The sequence below is a fragment of the Mesoplodon bidens genome (assembly GCF_964165515.1).
Source record: "Mesoplodon bidens genome assembly, chromosome: 11".
Classification (NCBI taxonomy): Eukaryota; Metazoa; Chordata; class Mammalia; order Artiodactyla; family Ziphiidae; genus Mesoplodon; species Mesoplodon bidens.
Window position 1 is genome coordinate 79,010,523 of NC_138167.1, and position 22,037 is coordinate 79,032,559.

General features: G+C 34.1%; 1 protein-coding gene across 4 annotated transcripts in view; it reads left to right on the top strand.

Moving 5' to 3' along the window:
• Window positions 1-22,037, top strand: part of BLTP3B (bridge-like lipid transfer protein family member 3B) — a 99,597-nt gene that overhangs the window by 51,849 nt on the left and 25,711 nt on the right. For 3 of the 4 annotated variants that reach the window (XM_081250389.1, XM_081250390.1, XM_081250391.1), the window contains exons 8-13: window positions 2,807-2,987; window positions 7,868-7,951; window positions 9,446-9,628; window positions 10,159-10,277; window positions 12,998-13,139; window positions 20,747-20,940. In XM_081250389.1, coding sequence (XP_081106515.1) covers window positions 2,807-2,987; window positions 7,868-7,951; window positions 9,446-9,628; window positions 10,159-10,277; window positions 12,998-13,139; window positions 20,747-20,940 — 903 coding nt within the window. The remainder of the gene's footprint in view (window positions 1-2,806; window positions 2,988-7,867; window positions 7,952-9,445; window positions 9,629-10,158; window positions 10,278-12,997; window positions 13,140-20,746; window positions 20,941-22,037) is intronic. The other variant, XM_081250392.1, reaches the window with a different exon arrangement.

Consider the following 22,037-nt stretch of genomic DNA (forward strand, 5'->3'; position numbering starts at 1 on the left):
AATTCATTTCATTCTAATCTACTTATTTATGTGAACATAGTTTCCCAGAGCTTTAAACGATAAAAACAGAGAATTGATGGTGAACCCTGTATCATTCTACCAATAATTAATATTTATCCAATAACATGTCTTCATAATTCTTCAAGGGAACCTAATTTTAAAAGTTTGATGAACAGAATACTGGACCATAGTGTAGAATAGAGTTTTCCTAGGCAGGTAGCCTGAGTTTAAGCAGAAGTAAGTGGCAACTAGACATGATGAGCATTATATGTTTACTTTTCCTATAGGCATGCAGAAGCCAATGGAAGTTTTTAAATAGGAAACAAAAGTCAAGTATGACATGGTGGTATTATAGAGGGTAGACTGAAGAGTAGGAAGATTGCGATTCTGGGGGAGGGGTGGACTTGGACCTCTGGTAATGGTTTGAAAGAAGAAAAAACAAACCAAATTGGGGAAAGACATCTGAGTCTTTCACCAGTTGAGGATAAAGAAGAGAGAAGAATTGAGAACTTTTCAAATAATTGGTAATTCCATTAGCCAATAGAGTAAATGCAGAAGGAAGCAGGTTTCATTAGGGGAGGTAAGGCTGAGAAAAGGTAATAATGAGTTCCATTTTGGAGTGGGAAAAATAATTAAAGAAGTACGGGAGATAATATTTTACAATATTACCATCATAAACATAAACACTAGTCTGTTAAGGCTTGCAATAAGGATTTATGTAGTTTAGGATGTCATTAACAGAGATGGTAATTGAAATTAAAGACCAATAGACAAAGTGTTGATGTTACTGTAGCTCTTCCTTGTGCAATATGTGGATATGTTTATATAAAATAGAATGTAGATTAGGAAGCTAGATAAAGATACAGATTAGGAAACTAGGAACAAGGACAAAATTCTGTAATCCTACCACCATAACAAAACCAGTGTTAGCATTTTGAGGTATTTCCTTACAGATTTTTTGTCTAAGCATCTGCATTTTTTCCTAGTTTTAGTAAGGATGTAGTAGCAAATGGCTATAGTTTTCTTCCATGTCATTAGTATTTGTAATTAGTATTTTTTGTCACACCATAATATTTTATGGTAGATGTACTTAACCATTCACATTACTGTGGAGTTTCTTTCTTGGGTAGTAGTTGTCACGTCACTACTTTAGTTATCATACAGAATGTCCTGATCACTTGAGGTACCAAGAGAGTGCATTAGAGAGTGAAGTAGGTGACAGTTTTCCTTTGCTCAACTTTATAACTTGAGAGCTTTACAAACTTGAAAATTAAGAGTTTTTTAAGATTATTCATGAGGCAAAAGAGTTTATAGTGGCCCACTTTTCCCCCCACAAATGGCATCCAAAAACCTAAATCTACCTCAGTATGAAGAAAAGTGTTTGTAGGGAGATTAATGCTTATGTTTTTATTTGTATCAGTATTTGTCTTGATGAAAAAGAGGATACATGATTAAAGAAATACAGGAGAGTGTTTTCTTTCAAAACAGTACCATCATAAACATAAATAATAGTCTGGAAGGCTTTGAAAGTAGATGGGGGAAAACATAAGAAAAAGTGATTTTTCTGATGGAAATCAGTTTAACGGTTAATTAGTAAAAAAGCTTACTTGAGCCCCTAGAATTTAAGCCTTCACAACTATATTTCATCTTTGCTTTTCTTTAAATACTGTGGGCCCCAATCATTTTCATTGATAGATTCTCATTTACCGAGTACGCTTTGAAATTCTTTTACAGTATGACCATAGTTCTTACTATTAAGAATATATGGGCTTCCCTGGTGGCGCAGTGGTTGAGAGTCTGCCTGCTGATGCAGTGGACACGGGTTCGCGCCCCGGTCTGGGAAGATCCCACATGCCGCGGAGCGGCTAGGCCCGTGAGCCATGGCCTCTGAGCCTGCGCGTCCAGAGCCTGTGCTCCACAACGGGAGAGCCCACAACAGTGAGAGGCCCGCGTACGGCAAAAAAAAAAAAAAAAAAAAGAATACGTATATTGTGTACAAGCTATATGTATATAGTACTTTAATTTTCTGTAAATAACTATACTTTTAACGAACTGTTCTTAATTAGAAAATTTTAAAATATTTTTAATAAAAAATCTTGTCTTCATTTTGTTGTTACCAGAGTTTCATGTATAGTTCTATGGCTAACGTACATATCATCTCACAGTATTCTTATGTATGCAGAGTTATTTTAGGCTGTTGGAGGTTCACAGATGTCTTTATACTTCAACAGTATTCTGTTTTTTCTCTTTGGGGAGAAAAGAATGTGAACTCACAATCTGTTATAAATCTTTTCTGCTTTCTGGCTTCTTCAGATATCCAAGTTCAGAGGACATACCACACCTCTTAAGAGGCATGAGAGCACGTATAGTACTAAATAATATCACAAGTGCTTTTACAAAGTAATGATTTATTTCTACAGGACATACAATAGTGTATATAGCTGATGTATACAGGGCTCACATTTGTTTTCTTTTTCAATATATAAAACTAATAATATTTAAATAAGCTTCCTTTAATAGTTAAAAATATATTTTCTAAAACAGGAAGGGCTATAAATATAGCTATTCAAATATTTATTAAAACGTATTGGGTTCATATTCAAATTATTTACAGTTCTCCAGTTTTTAGGTTTTAGTTTTATTCCTACATAATTCAGAAAATATTTTAGAAAACTGAGTTACTGATACAAAAGTAAATGTATTTGCTTATTTTTTATGACTTTATTACTAAAAATATTTAAGTTTTTTTGAGTGGGGAATGTCAAATATTTAACTTGCAGTGCTAAGGCAGTTTTGAATCTTTTAGAGCTCTACAGTAGCCCCATCTACCCAGCAAGTGAAGACACCACAGACTTCAAATGCTCCTGATCTAAATGATGCAATTGTGAAACTATTCAGTGACTTTGATGTTAAAGAAACCTCCCATCATTTAGTGATTTCTCATCTAGATCTACACATATGTGATGATATTCATGCTAAAGAGAAAGGTAATAAATAATAAAAGCTGCTATTTGAAACTATTTTTGGTTTTTCTAGAACTTACTACACATCTGGATTGTTTATCATATGCAATATGTAGTCTGTACTCTTAAGATAACTAGTCATAATTTTATCATTCATTGAGGTATGTAGATGACAGGTGTAATTTTAAGCATTTTATATTGGTATAAAATTTTATTTTGCTTTAATAGTTAGTACCTCAGCATAATTAATTGTTAGCTGTCAATGCTAATGGTAAAATTCGTTTTTTTTTTCACGACTGACATCCTGAGAGGTTGATGAAAAATTAGACTTGCCTTTGAATTAACTTTTTCATAATTTTGAAATTGTCTGTAAATTAAATTTTAGTCCATACTCAATTCATAATTATTTGCACATGTATTTTCACTTGATCTTAGCCAAAAGGCCAAAAAGCAATGCACATGTATTTTCAGCATGATGGTTTATCTACATTTTTCTGACCCTATGTGCATATAAACACAACTATGTGGCTGTTTAACATTTCTTGTGTCTCCTTACTCCAGGTCCTCCCTAAATTTGGTCAGGAAGCTAAATCCCAGTTAAGAAGGTTTTTTCTTTCCTTTTAGCTTTTGCTTCTCTTATTTTTCCCTATTTAGTAAACACAGGTAATGGGGTTAACATCGAGCTGCTCTTGGTCACTTTGAAAATCTGTGGTTCCATACTCTAGGTGCTGGGCATTTCTTTTTCTCCTCCAGAGAGTGTCTCTGGCCCATAAGTGTTGGAAGGATTCATCAGGTAGTCCTGCCTCTAGGACAGTGTTTCTCACACCTTGGTGAGCATGAGAATCAAGCTGAGAATCTTTTTTAAATGGAGACATCCAACCTGGAGCCTCAGACCTTGAATCAGAATCTATGTCTATGACAGTTGTTGCTCTGAATTTTTAAAGCTGAGAGAGTGAATATTGAGACCAACTCCTGTAACTTCTGTTGCTCCTATACTTAGCAATAGAAGTTACCTTGCCTTCTCAGAAAGGGCAGCCAGATATCAGCGACCAGATAAAAGGGTGGAGCAGAAAAGGTAAGGAAGATTTGTAGTTTGGAGAGAGATTTGCTGTCTTTTGTTTGTCTACCTTTGTGTCATTTGGCTTGTAGTTGGCATCTTCTGCTTTAGTGACTTGAAAGGAAAATCAAAAAAGTTAAACAAACCAAAATAACAAAATGAGGGGTCAAGGTTAAGTGATCAGCAAAAAACCAGAAGTGTTTTCTCAGCTCTTTTATATTCCTCCCTCTATATTCCCTCATAGAATAAGCTAAATGATGTTATTTAAGGAGAAAACCCCTCCACCAAAATAGCTTCCTCATCTTAAAGATCTATAATCAGTTCTCTGCTATTCTAAAATCCAGAAGGGTCTGAAATGCTTTTTCATAAGGTTGTAAAGAATTCATATGCTGGCAAAACTTCATCTAAATGAGCACGTTGCTATTTATCATCTTTCTTATACCCACTTAGTGTAAATACTTGAGTTTTGCTGCAGAATTACTATCTTTTGTTACTTAGTGCTGCCTCAGAACCTGCTGGCAGTGTTGTGTTTTTATACATACATATATATGTATGTATACACAGATGTACGTACATTACTTTAATAAGATCTAAAACAGTTCTGAATTCTGAAACATTTGGCTCCAAGGGTTTTAAATAAGGGATTGTAGATCTGTACTAGAAATTCTGCCGGTTGAGATAAATTGCAGTTAACAAATTAATATAGAGAGTGTGTACATAGCTCTATACTAATTTGTATTTGATTTGTCTATGTTGTTTTAATGTTTGATTTTTCTGTTGGAGTTACACTGGCTTTTCATCTACTTCGGATTTCTTTTTTACCTTTTTATTTTTTATTTTTATTTTTTCTTCTAGTTTTATTGAGATATAATTGACATACAGCACTGTATAAGTTTAAGGCAGACAGCATAATGATTTGACTTACATACATCATGAAATGATTATCACAGTAAGTTTAGTGACCATCATCATCTCACGTAGATACAAAATTAAAGAAATTAAAAATAAATTTTCCTTGTATGAGAACTCTTAGGATTTATTCTCTTAACTTTCATGTACAACATATGGCAGTGTTAGTTACATTTATCATGTTGTACATTATATTCCTAGTACTTATTTATCTTATAACTGAAAGTTTGTACCTTTTGACTGCCTTCATCGCATTCTCCCTTCCCCACCCCTTGCCTCTTGTAACCACAAATCTGGTCTCTTTTTCTATGAGTTTGTTTGCTTTTGAAGTTTAGTTCACCTACAGCACTATGTTAGTTCCTATTACACAACATAGTGATTCGTTATCTCTGTACATTTCAAAATGATCACCGTGATAAGTCTAGTTATGATCTGTCCCCATACAAAGATACTATGTAATTATTGACTATATTCCCCACACTGTACATTTCATACCCATGACTCATTTATTTCACAACTGGAAGTTTGTACCACTTAATCTCCCTCAACTATTTTTCTTCTTCCTCTATCCCCCTGCCCTCTGGCAATCACCTATTGACAAATACTGTATGATTTCACTTATATGTGGAATCTAAAAAACAAAATAAATGAACAGACATAACAAAACAGAAACTGAGTTCTAGATAATTCCAATCTTTTTTTTTTCTTCTTGGAGCATCATTTATTTTCAATGAGGAGTCATTTAAAACATGATTTTTGTATTAAAATATAGTATTATAGTTTGCAGAATTCAAGAACATTTACAAAAGAAAGCATGAAATTTCAAAGGCATTTGTCACTAGTACCAGAGAACCAGGGTTCTCATACTTCTGCCATTCTTGGGTATTTTACAGGCAGAGTTTGAGCAGCATAACTAGATTTCTGGCAACTCCAAATCTTTGCAACTTCTATCCACTGTGCCTTCAGTTGCTCCTGAATCTCTTCTCAGAAGTTTTATAAGCATAAGCATATTTGTCCAAAGCACAAGTAAATTTAATTAAGATTATGTCCACCAAAATCAAGGAACTCTTCATTTGAAATATTATTTTTAAAATTATCCCCAATTAAAGGACTATTTCAGCATACTATCCTGGTTAATGACACATGTCTGAAGTCAGATTGTCTGGACTCTCTACCATGCAACAGCTGTGTGACCTTGAATGAGTAACTTAACCTCTATGTTCTTCAATTTCATTGGCCCTTCATAAGATTGTTACAAGATTTAAATGGGTCAACATTTGTAAAGCATCTAGAAAATTACTTGGAATATAATAAGTGGTACAAACCTTGTTGTACAGAGCCCTAAAGTTTTATTTTTCTAAAGCTTTATTTTCAGGTAGAAGGAATATGGCTATCCATATAAGGAGTTTCATAGCCTCACCTTGAGGTGATAACCTTGGGTAGAATATATCTATCGGTCAACTTTCTAATGATCCAACCTTTAGTAGCATTAGAAGGGAAGGCAAAGTGCCAAAAAAAGAGAACTTCTAACCCTAAAGAGCTGTTTAAGGGTGTTTTGACATCCCAAAAAGCAATAGAAAGACTAGGACAAATGGAAGCCCTGCCAAATAGCATTTATTTCAAAAATGTGAGAGACGTGATCTCTAAATTTTATTTTGAAGAATCACATTTTAAACAAAGGGGCAAACATTAATGCCACATTCTATTCAGTGGCATTTAAATAAGACCAACTACATTTACTTAAGGGTGTTTTGGGGAGGTTGTTTTATTTTTTGTCTGATAGATTCTAAAAGCATAGATTCTATTCCAAATACCATATCTAAGAAATTATCTAAGCTTCTGCCCAACTAGATGACAGAAGCTTATTCTAAGAGCGAGGATCCATGCTTTTGCTCTATTATGATATACCCATAATTAAATGGCAGTAAAAAAACTAGCAATCTTAAGTTTTTCTGATAAGCCTGGCTTAGTAATTCTCAAGCTTTTTAGTCTCAGGACCACTTTACGCTCTCAAAAACTATTATGAACCCCAAGAGCTTTTTTTACGTGGATTATATCAATAAATATTTACAGAATTAGAACATTTGAAATGGAAAAAAATATATTTTTTTAGATGCTTCCAATCTTAACATAACTATGTGACTTTAGAAAACTTACCTAACCTAGTAGATTCAATTGCTTCTTCAACAAGAGGCAGGATGATATAAGGCAGTGGTTAGGATTTCCTGGTTTCAAAACCAGCCTTACACTAACTGATTGTATGACCTTGGCCTATTTACTTAATTTTCTTATCTAGAAAATAGGCATAATATTAATGGTATCTATTTCATAGGGTTGCCATGAAGAGCAAATGAATAAGTACACTTAAAAAATATAAAACAATGTTTGGCATATGGTTAGATCTGTAAATATAAAAGTTCTGCTATTCTTGTATCCTCACCTTTTAGCTTAGTACCTTGCAGGGGATAGGGGCTCAATAAATACTTACTAGGTTGAATTGCATTTCTTCCTTTTAAAAAAATATTTATTTATTGTCTGCATTGGGACTTGGTGTGGCACGCAGGATCTTTCATTGTGGTGCACAGGCTTCTCTCTAGTTGTGGCGTGCAGGCTCCAGAGCACATGGGCTCTGTAGTTGTGGCATGCAGGCTCTCTAGTTGTGACGTGAGGGCTTAGTTGCCCTGCAACATGTGGGAACATAGTTCCCGGACCAGGGATCGAACCGGCGTCCCCTGCATTGCAAAGCGGATGCTTAACCACTGGACCACCAGGGAAATCCCTGAATTGCATTTCTTAAAATCCTTATTGTATTAACCTTGGTAACAGAGAGACAGTTATCACTGCTTGGACTGCAGGTATGGTAAATGAAATGTTTCTTATATTTGCTTAATACTTCTTTCTCTGTCTCTCTTTCAATTTCATCTTTTTCTTTTCCCAGAGTCAAACAGACGTATTACTGGAGGGGCTATGCAACTGTCTTTTACACAGCTAACTATAGATTATTATCCTTATCACAAAGCAGGTTTGTATAACAGTTTATTTAAAAGATGTAAATCTTGCTTTTAAATTATATAGCCAATTTATTTTGTTTTGTTGTTATTTTATTATTTTGTTTTAATTTTTTAAGGAGAAAAGAGAAAAGAAAAGGCATTTATTATTCCCCCCCACCCCCGGCAGTATCTTACCAAGAAAATATAATTGCCATGGAAAATATTCATGCATCTTATGTTGAGGTTTATATAGATTATTAGTAAATATAATTGTTAGAAATTGAAAATATTGTAAACTGATTTAAAACGTTAAAAAATTAGAATATAGAAGACATATTTGTGCTATTTTGTTAATTATGACAAAAGCAAGTTATTAATGTTTTGAATTTTTTAATTATATATATTCAAAAATCAAAAAAGAAAATAAAGCAAAAGGATAACAGTGATTTTAGTTAAATTGTAGGATTCCAGGAACCTTTTTTTAAAAACTTTTTTGTATTTTCTAAATTTCATCAATAGTTAGGAGTTAATAGGTTCTTTAATAATCACATATTGATAGGCACTTTCCCCCCAAAATAATAAAAACAAAAATATGGATGTTTATGGCCAAATTAAGTAATTGGACCTTATACCCATCTCTGCATTTTGGTGATATGTGGCTTTTTATTTTTTAATTCATACAAATAAGAAAAAACAAATAACTATAATGAGTTTTCTAGAACTTTTAAAATATGATAAAATTTTTCTCTTCACAAATTTCAATTTCTCAGTGTTTGTCATTTCTGTGTCAGTACCTGGTAGAATTTAAAGGTTGTACTATTTGTTTAGAGTTTTGTTTGAAGGGCTTTGTCTTACAGTCTGACCTCCTGATTCATAAGTGACTTACATATACTGAAAATAATTTGTACCTTAGAAATCATTCCTATTTAGAAGGTAAAACTTTTAGTCATAAAGTGGGTTTTATTTTCTTAAACCTTTTATGTAGATACTCCTTTTCTTAATTGCTACAGATAAACCTAATAATCCTGATTTAAAATTTTTCCTCCAAAAATCCTATATGTGATATATATATACACATATACATACATATGTGTGTGTGTGTGTGTGTGTGTGTATATATGGCTGCAGTTACTCACTTTACAACAAATCTCTGATGAAGAGACTTTTTCCTGTATGGTATTTACTGGGATTCTATTCAATGGAGGCATGCCAGGTGTTGAGCATTCAGTGAAGGTTGACCAGCATTGCTGCTTCTTATTGAAACTTCGAGTGATGTTCTACCTAAGATGGGTTCTAAACAGAAACCCTCCCAGGTTATTTGCTTTTGACACTCTTTCCCTCCATTCTAAATGTTTTACTCATATTTTCTAGGAAGATTAATGTCTGTGGTAGGTGAAATCTTCAAATTTATTGGAAGATTAAAGAATCCCTTGAGAAAATGAATATTTATCATTAGAAGCTCTGCTATAATGGGATAAATGAAAAGTGTGCATTTTTCAGTGAAATACTTGTTATTCATTTTACAGGAGATAGTTGTAATCATTGGATGTATTTTAGTGATGCAACGAAAATAAAAAATGGTTGGGCCAACGAGTTGTTACATGAATTTGAGTGCAACGTTGAAATGCTTAAACAGGCTGTAAAGGATCATGATGTAGGTTCACCTCCTAAATCCCCAACACATGCCTCTCCCCAGCACACACAAACAGGTATTTTACCTCTAACAACATTATGTCATTCCCCTAATATTAATTGGGTGTGTGTATGTGTGTGAATGTGTGTGTGTGTTCCCCATATGATATTTTCTGTAAATAAATATGGTGTTTAATTAATGTGTAAAAAGCCTGTACCTCATTCGGATCATAGGCTTATAGATCAAAGCACTTTTTAAATTAATATTACTAATAAAAGTAATACCCATGTAGAATAATTCAGACTCTTAAATGACAGGTGATTTCTCTTTTTAACAAGAATTCCACCCAGAAGTTATTGTATGAGAGTTTCTTCAATGTGATATAAGTATGATTCCCATTTAAAGAATAATTATCACAAAATAAAAGAGTAATCATCATAATAACTTATGTTCTTATATCAGTTTATATATAAAGTATTTCCACATATGTTACCTTGTTTGAGAAATTAGGGTTCATCTATATTTCTAGTAGTTGTCTTAGTAATAAAAGAGTGACTGGTAAAAATAATTTTACTATAAATTAAAAGGAATTTTTGTTTCCCACAGAGAAAGACTCAACTCTGAAAGGGACTTCCAAAACGCCTACAGTGTTACCTCAACAATCCAAAGTTAAGTTAATGTCTAGTTCTGTTGTGGTTAGACTTGCAGATTTCAATATATACCAGGTATGTTTTATTTCTTAAATTAAATCTTCTGATAAACACCTTTAGAATCTCCTGCAAACAACTCTTATAAACCAGTACCACCATTTTATTTAAAAACATCTTGAACAGTTTTGTGAAATGACTAAATTAGACAGAATAGAAAATACCAGTTCATTAATTTTCACTTATATGGTTACCCAGAATTAGGCAAACTGTAAGGTTAAGGGCACAGTTTGCCAGATTGCCAAGTCTGCACAAGACTTCTGACACCAACTGTAGTTTCTGGGGTTTCCCTGAACTACCCTCAGATTCGAGAATTTACTAGAAAAACTTAAAGAACTCGCTGAAATCAGTTATACTCAGAGTCACATTTATTACAAGGCAGGAATACAAGTTAGAACCAGCCATAGGAAGAGAGAACAGAGTGGAGTTTCAAAGGGTTCCAAATTCAGAATTTCCTTGTCCCTAGGACACATTAGCCTCCCAGAATGAATATGTAACAATATGTATGAAATATTGCCCACATAGTTGAACTCAGTCTCTACAGGTGGTCTTAAACACTACTAAGACTATCAAATGTGGTCAGTCCCATTCTGAGTCATCTTGTGAGCATAAACTATCAGCTGTGGTCTCAGGGGTCTACCATGAATAGGAAATTCCAAGGTTTTAGAATTACCTCCCAGGACTTTCCCAGCAGTCCAGTGGCTAAGACTCTGCCTTCCATTTCAGGGGGCATGGGTTCGATCCCTGGTCGGGGAACTAAGATCCCACTTGCCATGCGATGCAGCCAAAAAAAATTTAAGACGAAAACATGAAAAAAAAAAAAATGAATTACCTCCCAAGAGTAGGGACAAAGGCCAGACCTCTCTTTGTAGGCCAGATTCCTTATTTCACAAAGGTCTTAGTGGAATAAACTAAAATACGATTTTTGCTTAATTAACTACTAAGTATTGATTATACTGTGAACATAATTTTATAGCTAAGAACTCTGTCCTATTTATACTAACATTCTTATTCAGGCTATAATCGGTACAACATGGTCTAACATCCCAATCTTTGAGACCAACACGGTAAAAATATGACCCCTTTTTTTTTTAAATAAAGGATTTCAAGTATGTATTATCATTTGTGAATTGTTCTTGTATATTTTGATAAGTCTGTGTCTTTGAGACTTAGTTTTATCTGAAAAGTTTTCATTTTACTCAGTAGTTTTCAACTGGGGCCAGTTTTGCCCTCCAGAGGACATTTGGCAATGTCTCAGGACAATTTTTGTTGTCACAGCTGGAGGGGGTTGCTGCTGGCATCTAGTGGGTAGAGATCCGTGTTGCTGCTGAACATTCTACAATGCACTGGACAGCCCCCATAACAAAGTTATCTGGCCCCAAATATCAATAGTGCCAATTCTGAGATACCCTGATTTAAGAGTTACTTTCTTATTGTGAAATTGCTTCTTTCTTTATGTTCTCTATATAATGCATTATATTTGAATAAATTCATATGGAAATGGGGAAGGGGAATCACCCATAATCCCATATGATTGAGAATGAAATACAATAAAGAAATCCCACATACACGAATACATCAGAACAAAACAAAAGTAACTGGAAGAAAATAAGATAGTATATTCATCCCAATTTGAATAACTTTTTAACTATTAAAAGAAAAAGGAAAAAAGCTATTGTCTACTATATAAAATAACTTGACACTCTGGAGTTGAAAAGAATTTGTTTCCATGTATGCAGAGAAAAGCTTCTTATTAGACAATGTAAGGAACTGACTTCAATTTATGAAGACTGTATAAATGATCAAAGGTTTGATTAGCAATTTATTCAAGGGGAAACAAGTAAAACATTGAAGAGTCATTCCACTTCACATGAGAAATATACATGTTTGTTGAGTGAATGAAAAAAATAACCTTGAGATATATCCCTGGGTCTGCTAAACAAGCATAAATAAATGAAACTGATAAAATGCTATTCGTTGAACTTTGGAGAAATTAGTATACAAGTTTTTGATGTGATTATAGATTAGCTGTTTTGGGCAGAGAGTGAAAAATGTGTAACATGAATCTTAAAACTAATAGTCTTTTTGGAAAAATAATTTAAGAGCTCAAACTATTTGACAGGAGCATTTATAGTGTACTGTTATTTTTAAATTAATTTTCATTGTGGTAAAATATACATGACATAACATTTATCATTTTAACCATTTTTAAGTATACAGTTCATTGGCATTAAGTATGTTCACATTGTTGTACAACCATCACCACTGTCTGTCTCTGTAATTTTTCTGTTATTCTAAACTAAAGCTCTGTATATAATTATATTATTTTTCATAATAATGAATTATGGTAAAGAACTATTATAAAGTACATAGTTGGGAAGCAGTCTAGTCTTGAGGACTTGTATCTGTGTCCTGACTGTGCCACTTAACTTATTTGTATTGTCTTACAGAAATATTCTGTTATTGTAAGGCTCAAAGTAGTAAGTTTGCAAAGAAAATTGTACAGAGTTGACTTTGTAATTAATAAGAATCCAAAGAGGTTATAGTTTTATGAATAAGTTAATTGGTATTATTTTAAAATAATTTAATATGAAATTAAATATATGATAAAGATTACATTGGCAATTAATTAATTATTGGAAGTAGTTTTAAGAGTTTGAAGTACTGTCCATGTTGCATAAATTCTTTGGAAAGGGCTTTGTTTAGTGTTACTTCAATAAACTTAATTATTTTTTCAGGTCTCTACAGCAGAACAATGTCGTTCTTCCCCCAAAAGTATGATTTCTTGCAATAAAAAATCCCTGTATCTTCCACAAGAAATGTCAGCTGTCTATATAGAATTCACAGAATATTACTATCCAGATGGAAAGGATTTTCCAAGTAAGAGAGTTTCCTTTTTTGTTATTGTTTGTCCATTACTTGGGAAGTTGATTTTTTCTTGCTAAGTTTTCAAGTATTATAAATGTGAAAAAAGAAAAAAGGCCATTGTTCTTTGCCCTTGTAATCATTGTGTTTAGTATATAATTCTAGTATAGCATTTTTACTTACTTATTATTTGTTCATATGTTCTTTTCCCTTACTAGCTTGTAGCATCCTTGATATCAGGAACCATGTAGTATTCATGCTTCATTTTATCCCTGAGGTTTGACTCATTTTTGTTCTTAGTAGCTGTTGTTAAATGAAAGAATGAATGAGGGTTAGGTTATTGTAGAATAAGGTCATTTTTTTTTCTTCAGTAAAACTTTATTTTTCAGCTACATAAAACTCTGTTTCATTAAAAAATGAATAGTGAAGTTATCCTTTTAGTTATAGAGAATTTGGGAGGCTAGGTTTTGATACCCAAATGTATACCTTGGACAACTTTTGGCACTGTCTTTTGTTAGAAACATTGAATTACATGAATTTTTATTTGTAAGCTACTTTATGATTATACATTTGTATTCTTTGCTATTGTCTCAGTTCATCTAATTCTTCAAACTAAAATTTACCTTTGTTTATGTGGTACCTTTTTCATTATTTTGGTTGAAAATCATAGTTGAGAAAAAGTGTTTAAATGAAATAGGTTATATTATTGGAGGGAAAAAAATGTTTTTAAGTGGAACTTCAGATTCTTTGACCTACTTAGCTCGTTTGTTTAATATTCAGTTAATATAGGTTTTTAGTTTCAAAGGGAATTTCTGATGCTCATGCCTTTGTTGTTAAATAAAAAAATATATATCCTTTGGAGAAAGAAATTACTTTGGAGAAAGAGATGTCAAACTATTTTATCATTTTAATCCTCATTTGTAATGACCTTTTAGTATCTAATCTCCTCACCATCTTCATGCTTTTCAGTATTCTTTTGTGTATTTCAAATTTGTTTTCTCTTCTACCTCCTTGACTGAAACAGTGAGAAAATTAAGATAGGTTAAGGCATTTGCTCAGCACCTTATGAAAAATAAAATGGCACAGCTGAAACTCAAGTATAGGTCTTCTAAATCGAAATTCTTCCTACCTTTCCCCCCCAACTATATTTCACTGCCTCCCCAGGTTATTCACAACTATTTACCTGTAATTGGATAATCCCATTGTTTCCAACACCCATCCCCCAAATTGTTTTCCTTAAATAATGTCTCATTCATTGAACTGGTAACTTTTCTTCAGTCTAAAGCCTATAGTTTCCAGGATTTCAGACTTCTAATCTAGGTTTATTTCTATCAGTTTTGTTAACATGCACCAAGGGAATTATAATCCCATTCTATAATCTATATGTTTTTTTCTGATAAAAATATAAAACTCCTTCCCAGCAATTTAAATCTTAGCCACCTAGGAGTGAAATTGGTTGCTTACCTTTAACTGTTTTCAACTTTTTATTATGGAAATTTTCAAACAGATATAAAAGTAAAGAACATAGTATACTGAATCCCTGTGTATAGGGATACATTTTCAGTCCTCACATTTTGTCTTTCTGTTAAGCGATCCAACTTTAAAAATATATAACCTTTTTTTATAATTGTAAATGTAACATACATTCATTATATTAAAAAAAAAGAAAATGCCAAAAATTTTTAAAATGCCTGTGAGCCTACAATTTAGAGACAACTTCTACTAACATAAGTGTATCAGTTTGCTAAGGCTGCCATAATAAAATACCACAGACTGGGTGGTTTAAACAACAAATTTATTTCCTCACAGTTCTGGAGGCTAGAAGTTCTTGGTCAGAGTGTTGACAGGGTTGTTTCCTCAGATACCTCTTTCGTTGGCTTGTAGATGGCTGTCTTCTCACATGGTCTTTCCTCTGTGTGTGTCCATTTTTTAAGCTCTTCTTATGGCACCTGTCATATTGGACTAGAGCCCACCCATATGAACTCATTTTTACCATAATTGCCTCTTTAAAAGCCCTATCTCCAAATACAGCTAATTCTGAGGTATTAGGGGTTAGAACTTCAGCATATCAATTTTGAGGGGATGCATTTCAGACCATAACAATAAGTATAGTGTTGTTAGTCCTGTTTTTAATGTATGCGTTTCTTTAACATATTTGATTTACATCCTGTCCTTTTCCCTTAATGATCCTAGTTTCTACAAGTTCATTTTAAATATCTTTAATAGCTATATAATAATCTATTTCATAAGTAGACCCCTGTTAGAAACTGCAAGTAGATCTTTCTACTGCTTAGTGTATCAGGTTTCTTCCTCTATCCCAGATATGCAGTCAGGGTTCTTCTATCCTGGACTACATTTGCTCTCTAGTCCTCTCTGTGGCTGCCATCATCACTCAATCTATATTTGAGATTCCCTCCCCTTTCTTCCCTTGACATGATCGCTTCAGCAACCCACTTCCTTACTATCCTCAGAGATAAGCACCTCCACATCCCAATAAGATGTTTCTGTTTATATATATAAATATAAATATATATATATTTAAATTTATTTATTTATTTTTGGCTGCATTGGGTCTTCATTGCTGTGCGTGGGCTTTCTTTAGTTGCGGCGAGCAGGGGTTACTCTTCGTTGCAGTGTGAGGGCTTCTTATTGCGTTGGCTTCTCTTGTCGCAGAGCATGGGCTCTAGGCGCGTGGGCTTCAGTAGTTGTGGCACACAGGCTCAGTAGTTGTGGCTCGCAGGCTCTAGAGCACAGGCTCAGTAGTTGTGGTGCACGGGCTTAGTAGCTCCATGGCACATGGGATCTTCCCGGACCAGGTATCGGATCTGGGTCCCCTGCGTTGGCAGGCAGATTCTTAACCAGTGCGCCACCAGGGAAGTCCCAAGAAGGTAAAGTTTTTGAAGTTTGCTTCTTGGTAACTGTAACAATAGGAAAAGAAATCAAAACAATACCTCTTATTTATACAGTTAGTTTTAGATTAAACTGCATTCTTTTTTTTAACATCTTTATTGTGGTATAATTGCCTTACAATGGTATGTTAGTTTCTACTGCATAACAAAAAAAATCAGCTATACATACACATATATTCCTATATCTCCTCCCTCTTGCATCTCCCTCCCACCCTCCCTATCCCACCCCTCTAGGTGGTCACAGAGCACTGAGCTGATCTCCCTGTGCTATGTGGCTGCTTCCCACTAGCTATCTATTTTACGTTTGGTAGTGTATATATGTCCATGCCACTCTCTCACTTCATCCGTGCTTACCCTTCCCCCACCCTGTGTCCTCAAGTCCATTCTCTACATCTGCATCTTTATTCCTGTCCTGCCCCTAGGTTCTTCAGAATCTTTTTTTTTTTTAGATTCCATATATATGTGTAAGCATATGGTATTTGTTTTTCTCTTTCTGACTTATTTCACCTTGCATGACAGACTCTGGGTCCATCCACCTCACTACAAATAACTCAATTTCGTTTCTTTTTATGGCTGAGTAATATTCCATTGTATATATATGCCACATCTTCTTTAGCCATTCATCTGTCAAAGGACACTTAGGTTGCTTCCATGCCCTGACTATTGTAAATAGAGCTGCAGTGAACATTGTGGTACATGACCCTTTTTGAATTATGGTTTTCTCAGGTTATATGCCCAGTAGTGGGATCGCTGGGTCATATGGTAGTTCTAATTTTAGTTTTTTAAGGAATCTCCATACTGTTCTCCATAATGGCTGTATCAATTTACATTCCCACCAGCAGTGCCAGAGGGTTCCCTTTTCTCCACACCCTCTCCAGCGTTTATTATTTGTAGATTTTTTGATGATGGTCATTCTGACCGGTGTGAGGTGATACCTCATTGTAGTTTTGATTTGCATTTCTCTAATGACTAGTGATTTTGAACATCCTTTCATGTGTTTGTTGGCAATCTGTATATCTTCTTTGGAGAAATGTCTGTTTAGGTCTTCTGCCCATTTTTGAACTGGGTTTTTTGTTCTTTGATATTGAGCTGCATGAGCTGCTTGTAAATTTTGGAGATTAATCCTTTGTTAGTTGCTTCATTTACAACAATTTTCGCTCCCAATCTGAGGGTTGTCTTTTCGTCTTGTTTATGTTTTCCTTTGCTCTGCAAAAGCTTTGAAGTTTCATTAGGTCCCATTTGTTTATTTTTGTTTTTATTTCCATTCCTCTAGGAGGTGCTTCAAAAAGGATCTTGCTGTGATTTATGTCATAGAGTGTTCTGCCTATGTTTTCCTCTAAGAGTTTTATAGTGTCTGGCCTTACATTTAGGTCTTTAATCCATTTTGAGTTTATTTTTGTGTATGGTGTTAGGGAGTGTTCTAATTTCATTCTTTTACGTGTAGCTGTCCAGTTGTACCAGCACCACTTAGTGAAGAGGTTGTCTTTTCTCCATTGTATACTCTTGCCTCCTTTATCAAAAATAATGTGACTGTAGGTGTGTGGGTTTATCTCTGGGCTTCCTATCCTGTTCCATTGATCTATATTTCTGTTTTTGTGCCAGTACCATACTGTCTTGATTACTGTAGCTTTGTAGTATAGTCTGAGGTCCGGGAGCCTGATTCCTCCAGCTCCGTTTTTCTTTATCAAGATTGCTTTGGCTATTCGGGGTCTTTTGTGTTTCCATACAAATTGTGACATTTTTTGTTCTAGTTCTGTGGAAAATGCCCTTGGTAGTTTGATAGGGATTGCTTTGAATCTGTAGACTGCTTTGGGTAGTATAGTCATTTTCACAGTGTTGATTCTTCCAATCCAAGAACATGGTGTATATATCCATCTGTTTGTATCATCTTTAATTTCTTTCATCAGTGTCTTATAGTTATCTGCATACAGGTCTTTTGTCTCCTTAGGTAGGTTTATTCCTAGGTTTTTTATTCTTTTTGTTGCAGTGGTAAATGGGAGCGTTTCCTTAATTTCTTTTTCAGATTTTTCATCATTAGTGTATAGGAATGCAAGAGATTTCTGTGCATTAATTTTGTATCCTGCTACTTTACCAAATTCATTGATTAGCTCTAGTAGTTTTCTGGTAGCATCTTTAGGACTCTCTATGTATAGTATCATGTCATCTGCAAACAGTGACAGTTTTACTTCTTCTTTTCCAATTTGGATTCCTTTTATTTCTTTTTCTTCTCTGATTGCTGTGGCTAAAACTTCCAAAACTATGTTGAATAATAGTGCTGAGAGTGGGCAGCTTTGTCTTGTTCCTGATATTAGAGGAAATGGTTTCAGTTTTTCACCATTAAGAATGATGTTGGCTGTGGGTTTGTCATATATGGCCTGTATTATGTTGAGGTAAGTTCCCTCTATGCCTACTTTCTGGAGAGTTTTTATCATAAATGGGTGCTGAATTTTGTTGACAGCTTTTTTCTCCATCTATTAAGATGATCCTATGGTTTTTCTCCTTCAGTTTGTTAATATGGTGTATCACATTGATTGATTTGCATGTATCAAAGAATCCTTGCATTACTGGGATAAACCCCACTTGATCGTGGTGTATGATCCTTCTAATGTGCCGTTGGATTCTGTTTGCTAGTATTTTGTTGAGGATTTTTGCATCCATGTTCATCAGTGATATTGGCCTGTAGTTTTCTTTCTTTGTGACATCTTTGTCTGGTTTTGGTATCAGGGTGATGGTGGCCTCGTAGAATGAGTTTGGGAGTGTTCCTCCCTCTGCTATATTTTGGAAGAGTTTGAGAAGGATAGGTGTTAGCTCTTCTCTAAACGTTTTATGGAATTTGCCTGTGAAGCCATCTGGTCCTGGGCTTTTGTTTGTTGGAAGATTTTTAATCACAGTTTCAATTTCAGTGCTTGTGATTGGTCTGTTTATATTTTCTATTTCTTCCTGGTTCAGTCTCGGAAGGTTGTGCTTTTCTAAGAATTTTGTCCATTTTATTCGCGTATAGTTGCTTGTAGTAATCTCTCATGATCCTTTGTATTTCTGCAGTGTCAGTTGTTACTTCTTTTTCATTTCTAATTCTTTTGATTTGAGTCTTCTCCCTTTTTTTCTTGATGATTCTGGCTAATGGTTTATCAATTTTATTTATCTTCTCAAAGAACCAGCTTTTAGTTTTATTGATGTTTGCTATTGTTTCCTTCATTTCTTTTTCATTTATTTCTGATCTGATCTTTATGATTTCTTTCCTTCTGCTAACTTTGGGTTTTTTATGTTCTTCTTTCTCTAATTACTTTAGGTGTAAGGTTAGGTCTTTCATTTGAGATGTTTCTTTTTTCTTGAGTTAGGTTTGTATTGCTATAAACTTCCCTCTTAGAACTGCTTTTGCTGTATCTCATAGGTTTTGGGTTGTCATGTTTTCATTGTCATTTGTTTCTAGGTATTTTTTGATTTTGTCTTTGATTTCTTCAGTGATCTCTTGGTTATTTAGTAGTAGGTTGTTTAACCTCCATGTGTTTGTATTTTTACAGATTTTTTTCTGTAATTAATATCTAATCTTATAGCGTTGTGGTCAGGAAAGATACTTGATATGATTTCAATTTTCTTAAATTTACCAAGGCTTGATTTGTGACCCAAGACATGATCTATCCTGGATAATGTTCCATGAGTGCTTGAGACAAAAGTGTATTCTGTTGATTTTGGATGGAATGTCCTTTAACTATCAATTAAGTCCATCTTGTTTAATGTATCATTTAAAGCTTGTGTTTCCTTATTTATTTTCATTTTGGATGATCTGTCCATGGGTGAAAGTGGGTTGTTACAGTCCCCTACTATGATTGTGTTACTTTCGATTTCCCCTTTTATGGCTGTTAGCATTTGCCTTATGTATTGAGGTGCTCCTATGTTGGGTGCATAAATATTTACAATTGTTATATCTTCTTCTTGGATCGATCCCTTGATCATTATGTAGTGTCTTCTTCGTCTCTTGTAGTAGTCTTTATTTTAAAGTCTATTTTGTCTGATATGAGAATTGCTACTTCAGCTTTCTTTTGATTTCCATTTGCATGGAATATCTTTTTCCATCCCCTCACTTTCAGTCAGTATGTGTCCCTAAGTCTGAAGTGGGTCTCTTGTAGACAGCATATATATGGGTCTTGTTTTTTTTTTTTTCTTTGCGGTACGCGGGCCTCTCACCGCCGTGGCCTCTCCCGTTGCGGAGCACAGGCTCTGGACGCGCAGGCTCAGAGGCCATGGCTCACGGGCCCAGCCGCTCCACGCCATGTGGGATCCTCCCGGACCGGGGCACGAACCCGTGTCCCCTGCATTGGCAGGCATACTCCCAACCACTGCGCCACCAGGGAAGCCCTGGGTCTTGTTTTTGTATCCAGTCAGCCAGTCTATGTCTTCTGGCTGGAGCATTTGATCTATTTATATTTAAGGTAGTTATCGATATGTTAGTTCCTATTACCATTTTCTTAATTGATTTGCATTTAAACTGCATATTTTTCCATTAGTGAAGCAATGAAAGATTTTTTCTGTCTCTCCAAATGTGTTTGCTATCATCTACATGTAGTATCACTTTAATCTTGTAAATAACATTGCAAAACCTTTTAATCTTAATTTAAGAAGATTAAAACTTGGTTAAAATGTATTTTCTTTTCTCAGGGAAGATTTAGAACTATAAGTTTATTAAAAATCTTAAAAAAATTTTTTTCTCCACAGTTCCATCTCCCAACCTTTATAGCCAGCTGAATGCTCTACAGTTTACTGTGGATGAAAGAAGTATTCTATGGTTAAATCAGTTTCTGTTGGATTTGAAGCAGAGTCTTAATCAGTTTATGGCTGTGTACAAGTTGAATGACAATTCAAAATCTGATGAGCATGTTGATATTCGAGTCGATGGCTTAATGCTAAAGGTACCATATAAACAAGTGGCTGTGAGAACAAAACCATTTTTACAGAAGAAAAGTTACTTCCAGGATTTAAGATGGGTGCTCAAATATAAGTCAACTTCATTGCAATATTAATTTTGATTTTGAAATTTGAATTTTAATTTCAGTTTTCAATTATGGAAGCTTTAAGAGGCTGCTTCCCCGCCCTTCCCCACCCCTTCTTTCTCTACTTTTCTTCTTTTTTTCCCCCCTGCTCATCCATTTGGAGGTAAGCAGTAGAAATAAATATAAACGTCTTTTTTTTTCTACTTCTTACTGGAGCTGATAAAAATTTTTTAAGAAGGGTAAATAATACAGTGACACTTTTAACTTATATCTGGGTTTTATTTGTTACATTTATTCTGTTATTAATATCCAAAGATAATAGAAAGTTGTGTTTTATTATAGCCAAGTAGTTGATAATCAGAATTCCATGGATATTTAAACTTTAAAGGAAGGAAGCTAAAAAAAAAAAACAGTATAGTGTAGTAAATAGAATAAGATTTGGGCATGGATGAATATTTCAGTTTCTAGCTCTGTTGCTGGTAGACTAAATTTATATACCCTTAATTTCTTCTCTGTAAAATGAGATTAATAATACCCAACAGTTGCATTGCAGAAATGTTTTAAAGATCGTTTCAAAGACCTTAAAATATTCAATAAAAAGAGACACACTTTATAACATTTATAATTATAATTTAAAACACAATTACATAATGATATTTACATTTTGTGAATATGGGCAGTTTCAGTTTTAAAACCAGTCAGTTTGAACTCTTTGTTGTGAATATTTTGAGGACTGGGCTTAATCATCTGTAGAAAATAATTTTACTAAATCGTTTGACCTATACTCCTAAGTTTATTTTATTAATAGTTTTCTCCCAGAAAAGTGATTCTAATGACATTTATCTAGTCATTCCATTTACTTATCTAGTCATCCTCCAAATCGCTTGGATTTAAAATATCGTAACAAAAAATTATCTTTTCCAAACTTTGTGCTTTCTTATTTACTCAGGGCGTATATATACTCAGGGCATAGTAAGCATTTAATAATTGATTTAATTCAGTTTTCTTCCTTTTAT